The sequence below is a fragment of the Nicotiana attenuata genome, unplaced genomic scaffold, assembly GCF_001879085.1.
Source record: "Nicotiana attenuata strain UT unplaced genomic scaffold, NIATTr2, whole genome shotgun sequence".
Lineage (NCBI taxonomy): Eukaryota > Viridiplantae > Streptophyta > Magnoliopsida > Solanales > Solanaceae > Nicotiana > Nicotiana attenuata.
The window spans coordinates 105871-112868 of NW_017672554.1; the positions used below are offsets into that span (position 1 = coordinate 105871).

Consider the following 6998-nt stretch of genomic DNA (forward strand, 5'->3'; position numbering starts at 1 on the left):
TGGTCTTGAGAAAGTCAATTAGGGCAAAGTCACTCAAGCTACTGAGAGGTATAGAGTGAGTAGTGTCGTGCATTGGCTATATCGCGATCCCAAACATAACAACTTCGCCTTAGGCTTTAGAACCCGTCAAATATTCACCTAGGAGAAAGTCACTTCCCTAGTGCCTCGTTAACCATTTAGAAAACCTTACAAGCATTTATAATTAGCTTAATTTCGCACATCATTAGTATAAAATTAGAAGTAACAAACAAACAATTATGATTGGAAGTGTAATCAAGAGCACTACACACTACTAGTTTAGATAGGAATCCAAATCCCAAAATATCTAGCTCCCTGTGGATTCAATCCCGACCTTTTCGGGTAAAAGCTGCATCGACTGCTCTTGCCACTTTGTAGTGGTGTAGGGTAGGATCCGATCAGTTGCTCATATTATTCAGCGGGTATAGACTATCATCTCCTACTACCTCTAAATCGTGCCATATGCGTGCACTTCCCGTCCCATACCTATGATCCAGGATGCTGTAGACCTCTATTTGGGAGGTTCTAGACTCAACTTAGGTTGCTCAAAATGATAAAACTAGGCGATATTCAAAGCAGATAGGACTTTACATAAATACAATCAAAGGCCAAGTTAGCCTCCACACATAAACAACAAATGCACTTGGGCAGTTCAGGAAATCGACAGGATTAAGACGTATTAAAATCATTAAATCCTATAGGCATGGTTTCTATATGGTTCTAGTATTGAACAGGTAATACAACATTTTATATGCATATGCACTGGCGGATTAGATCATTATGAGTCCTAGAGATATGGTTTCCAAGTGATTCTGATTTTCAGGAGAATTGCAAATCCTATAGGCATGATTTCTAAGCGATTCTGGATTCTAATAGTATACGGGCAGTGTAGCAATTTCTGGATTAGCGCATGTGCAAATCGAATGTTGCAAGTCCTATAGACATAATATCTAATCGCTTCGCGTAAAAAGTTAATAAAAACAGTCATAACTCTGAATTACTAATGCTGGTTCGACAGTGTAATAGAAAAACAAGGGGAATAGTTGGTTGGAATATAGTTTCCTATGGCCATGATATCTAAATAAGCAGCACACTAAAAGCAATTGATAAATTGATTGTTTGAAATCCTATAGGCATGGCATCTAGGTGAGAAAAACATTACATTACAACGTCCTAAGACATGTTATCTAAGGAAACAGAGTAATGGAAAGAGGCACGGCAAATACTTGAAAGAGCATATGTAGGTGATGTGTGTGCGCGTGACTCCTATAGGCAGGCTTTCTACTCATGACATCAAAGACATATAAAGAAAATAGCGAATAAACCACATAGATTCTATAGGCATGCTTCCACCCATTTATGCAAGTCTATTGCAATTTTTGGATTATTATGTGATAATTTTTCAATCTTTTCTACTAGGTAATCTAGTATCCTTATGCATGAAGATAATCAATTCGGTCGTTGTGGTCGGACTCTATTATGGATTTCTGACCACATTCTCCATAGGGCCCTCTATCTCTTCCTTCTCCGAGCTCTGGTTATGGAAGAAGGAACCGAGAAGAAGGTATCAACAACAACTGGTTTTATTACGGGACAGCTCATGATGTTCATATCGATCTATTATGTGCCTCTGCATCTAGCATTGGGTAGACCTCATACAATAACTGTCCTAGCTCTACCATATCTTTTGTTTCATTTCTTCTGGAACAATCACAAACACTTTTTTGATTATGGATCTACTAGAAATACCCTTCCTTCCCCAATTTCACTAAATTCCCAATTATTCAGTTTACAAATTATTACAACCCGAATGAAGTAATCAAATATGAATAATTACATAAGAAGACCATGATAGGCCTACTTAACAAAGCAGACCCACAAGAAAATAACCCAGTAAAGCCTGGGCCTTTAGCAGGCTCGTTCTTCATACGAACAGCAAACCCAGCTCCAAATACACCCCAAACATCAGAGTGTATCAATTGCTCAGCTCAAACTCATACAGGAACCCACACTAGGCACAAAGGGAAGACACACTTACCCAACCATTGAAGATGAACAACTTAACCACATAAATTAACGAGCTACGCATGACAACTAATTAAACAACTCTAAAGCCTACTAATAGCAGTTCTCACTAGGACATAGATACCGAATCATAAAACATATCGACGGGACTTGCATAAGACATATTGGAACTTGCATTTTAGAAACATGGGGGCCTTGAACATAAAAACTAGGAGAATCAGTAGAGCTCTTCAACATTGTGAGTTTGACATAGAAAACTAACAACATAGGTTCGTGATTTATTCAACAGGGGAAAGAGTGTAGCATGCTGAGCATAAATACAACATTAAGAGAGTTGAGGAGGCATGTCACTTGGATTAATAGGGTAAGCATACAAGACATATAAGATAAGCATGCTAAGTTTTCCAGAGAAAAAATTCCACAGTAAAGCATGATCCAGAATTAGTCGGGACTTTAGACCTGAGATTCTTAATTATGATAGTCTAATAGAGTCATAGTCAGGGGAATAGCAATTTTCACATAAGATCCTAATATACATAGAAAATAGGATAGTAGGCATGATCTACAATAGTCAACAAGCAGCCTAACATGCTGAGTATAACACAAAGATTCCAAAATCCAAAGAACTCATGGTAGGAAAGCATATCAACTTAAGGTTAATAGAACACGCACACTCCAGGGTTTATGCGAGTTGACTATGCATAATAGAAGAAGCTATGTATATTAAAATTTACTAGAAGTTTTAGGCAATGCTAAAGAGTGCATGATTGACAGGTCAAGGGACCTAATCAATAGAGTTACAAATTGCAGACAAACATGCTTGACTATGTATTAAAACAATGCTATAACATGGGAGAGTTAAGAATTACTTTGCATGAAATAGTAGATTAGTAAGAGGAGATTATTAAAGCAGATTTTGAGCAAACAATTTATACAAGGATCCCAGAAATCCAAGGCATGAATGTGAACTCATAATAAGCAAAGAACATGACATTAAGGCTAACATGAGCATGACCATTCAGGCAAACTTAAGAGAGCGGAAACTATTAGGATCAAATATGTAGAGTGAAGGTCTAATACACATGTTCAAACCTATCAAATTCGATAATAGAGAGTAGAAACTACATAACACCATGGAAACAATAGAATTACAGAAAGCGTACAACAATACAATGCTGAGAGTTCACAAATAACAAAGAAGCTTTAAGGAATGCTTGTCTAAACGTTCAAACAGTATTGGCATACACAATACACATACATGAACAAGTAGAGGACTAATATTTAAGGCTGTAAAGGGACAAAGAATACTAACCAGTTGCGAAGATAATTGAGCAAAAGAGTGAGTAACTCAGAATCTCACGGTGACAGTAAAGTAAAGACAACAGTGAGAACCCCATGTCCTAGTGCGTCAGAGTTGACAAGAGCTTTAGTGCGCCCCGAGCAGTGCTCGCACTAGGGAGGGCAAATAGAGAAGACTATGGTGGCCTTGGCTTTCAGCTGGCCACAATCAAGAGAACAGAAATAATATGTAAGGTGAAAGTGAGAGAATAATAATAGTGGTTAAACGATTCGAGCCCTGTTCAAAGGGGATTAGGGGAGGGGTTTATATATTAGTAGAAATTGAAAGAACAAACATGGAAAACAATTAAGCAAACAAAAAATGAGGAAAGAAAATCACATGCAATCGATAATAGAACTGGTAAAGGAAAACATTGAAATTTCAAACCCTAGTTCGACGAAAAATCAAAGATTGGCTGAGGATCTTGGTAAATCGGACCCATACAACGTGGTGATGAGTGTATATAGATGAAATATCGTCTAAGTCTTGAAGATGGAGGACGATTGTTCATAACTCAGGGCCTGGTACTTTGCCAAAAATAGGCAAGTACTAAGTGATGCCAAAATTGTGTAAGTAACAAGATGACAGAACGTATAAGGTAAGGAAATCATGGACTGATTCCATTTTGGGTTGGAATCGGAGAGAAATTAGGAGGAGGCCGTTAGGGTTTCTCAGAAGAGGAAAGGGGTTGAGAGGTTTTGAGGGCGGCTGATAAGAGGGAATGAGGATTAGGGTTTGGGGTTGGGTTAATTAAAAGAAGAGATGGCAAATGGGTCATTGATCACCCAAGATCAACGGCTAGGATTTTAAGGGGAGGCGGATCGGGTTAAATGGATGGGTATAGGGTAGTGGATCATTGGCATTGGGCTAGGGTGGATTGGGCTGAAGTTTGGGCTGTTTGGGCCATTAACTTTGGTCCTAATTTAGCCTTGAATTGGCTATAAATTAAATACACGAAATTTATCAAAAATAAATTATGAAAATGATTAATAAATCATAAAAATGTTATTTATGAAGTAAATAGTTAAAAATAATATCTTAGTATTATAAAAATACAAGAAATGATATTTTAGCATAAAAATATAATGAATACAATCATGTGCAGAATATAGTTTATTATTGCAAAGTTATGTAAATAGCTTAGAAATATAAATACAATTATGTAAAATAAAGTAAAAATATTTTAAAACATGTATGTGGGTATAAATAACAAGTTTGGATGGTTAAGTCATCACAATTAATTTAAAGGGATAATTAATAAAATTTAAGTAATTTAAATAAAAGAAAATTAATTTTAAAGCTCTAAAAATTGCGAAAATTTATGGAAAATACTTGTATAAATCTTATAAATTAAATAACTATGCAAAATGGCATGTTGAAAATATATATACTATTTGGAAAAATATGAGGGCAAAATTGGGTATCAAAAAATGTCTATCCTATTGCGTTTTTCAGGTTGATGTAATCACTTGACTCATCTAATTTGTTGATTAGCAGGGTTTATTATGCTCGTGAAGTTCTTTCGACGCTTCGCTCGCCTATTCAAGCCAACCTAAGACTATGTGTCTATATAATCATACTTGGTAAGAACGCATGTATATTTCCTGCAAAAATAACCAAGTAAGGCAACTAGAATATATCTATACTAATCACGAATCTATTCTTCGATGCCCGGATTCAAGAACTTATCATATTCAATCCTATATGTAATTTATAGTTCCTACTTTTGAGTTCAACTATAAATTCATAGATAGTACTCTATTGTTAGCTACACAATAGAATTATTAAGTGCAAGATCGAATAAACAAATTAATATGATAAAGTCAAGCAAAACAATCAACCGTCAATTTACAATAATCAAGAACGACCCATAACCCTAGAATAATGAGGTTCTTAGCCACTCATGTTCATAACAATCAAAATGTTGACTTACACATAAAGTTATGAATACTAGATGAAGAATGGAAGAAATGATGAATTCTGTGTTCTCGAGTATTTTGTACTTATGTTTCTCTCTCAAAGTGACGTCTCCCTTGCATAAAAAGGTTTACGTTTGCTTTTATACAAGTTGGGGGCGTCTTGGGGTCGAAATAACCAAGTCCCGAGCGAAATAGTACAACTTCACGTCACCAGCACCTAGGGTAGCATGGGGCGCTAGCCCTGGCGCTGGAACTTTGGAGATTCTAATTTGTGTGCCACATGTAGTGCCCCACACTACCTGTGCGCTACTTTGTTACTTTTTCTCGCTTCTTTCCCTTTTCGCTTCAATTCATCCGCCTTCATCTCAAAGCCTCGGGGTGATTCCTACACATAAAAATACCATTATTTTTCACAAATCATTACATTACACATCCAAAATCTACAAAACATGAGAAAAATACGAGGCAATATGCATATAAATATATGACAGTCGTTCTCCTTGGAGCTCCCAACCCCAATTGACTGAAAACTGAGAGAGGCATCAAATTTATGCTAGCCCCCAAATGAAAGAGTGCTCGCCCCACATCTACCTCACCAATTCAAACACGTATGGTGAAGCTCCCATATTTTTCAACTTTTGCGGCATTTTTCTTTGAATTCTCGAGGTGCACTCTTCAGATAGTGCCACAATCTCAAACTCTGTCAACCTCCTTTTGTTAGCCATAACATCTTTTATGTACTTAGCATATTTTGGGATTTCACATAGCATATCAATCAATGGGAGATTCAATTGAATTTGGCTCAGCATATCAAGAAATTTGTTAAACATCCTGTCATCACTTTTCTTCTGCAATCTTTGTGGGGAAGGAGGTGGTGGCCTTGCAATCAGAGTCTTTTCACTTTCGTCAATTTCTTTCTCAGCTTCTCCCACAGTTTTGGGGATCAGTTAACCCTTAGGAGTGACTTGTTCTTTCATTCTTTTTGGTACTTCTTCTAATTCTCCGCCATTCCTCAAAGTTACAGGATTTACCTAAGAATTCTTATCAGTATCACTGGGATGGGCCCCTGCATGCCGAGTATTTTGTTGTGCAGCCAACTGCCCGATCTGCCTCTCTATATTTCGAAATTCAGTCCTCAATTGTTGATTATCTGGTCGAAGCTGTTGGTTGTCAATCAATATCTTTTTCAACATATCATTAGTACTTTCTTCTACTTGTTGAGGTGACTTTTGAGGCTGATTATAGTGACTTTTGAGGCTGATTATAGTTCCTTTGAGGCCTGTATTGATTCTGAGTAGTCTGGTTCCCACCCCTTGAGAAATTCGGGTGATTCCTCCAGTTGGAATTATATGTGTTCCCATGTTGATTATTCTGGTTCATTGGACCTCTACCTTGCTGGCCTACATAATAAATAGATTCAGGATTCATCGGATACTGGTCACTCATATGGCCATCTCCACAAATTTCACAACATATGGCCATCCTCTGAACTTGCTACATCTGATACCCTTGATCCAAATCCATCTTAGCCATTTGGTTGTTTAGTTTAGCAATTTCTGCTCGCACGGCTGACATCTCATCCAGCTCGAGTGTACCTGATGCTTTCTATTTTATCAACCTTCTTGAGTCAGCTTCACCCTGCCAGTTATCATTATTTGTAGTGAAATTGTTGAGTAGAGTATGAATCTCATTGTATG

At 37.1% G+C, this 6998-nt stretch overlaps 1 protein-coding gene across 1 annotated transcript; it reads right to left on the bottom strand.

Annotated features, from left to right (window-relative positions):
• Positions 1 to 5888: 5888 nt before the first annotated feature.
• Positions 5889 to 6662, bottom strand: LOC109213649. The gene is made up of 2 exons (XM_019377469.1): positions 6356 to 6662; positions 5889 to 6223 (listed from the first exon to the last, which is right to left on the bottom strand). The coding sequence occupies exons 1-2, from the start codon at positions 6660 to 6662 to the stop codon at positions 5889 to 5891; spliced, it is 642 nt and encodes a 213-aa protein (XP_019233014.1).
• Between the last annotated feature and the right edge of the window lie 336 nt (positions 6663 to 6998).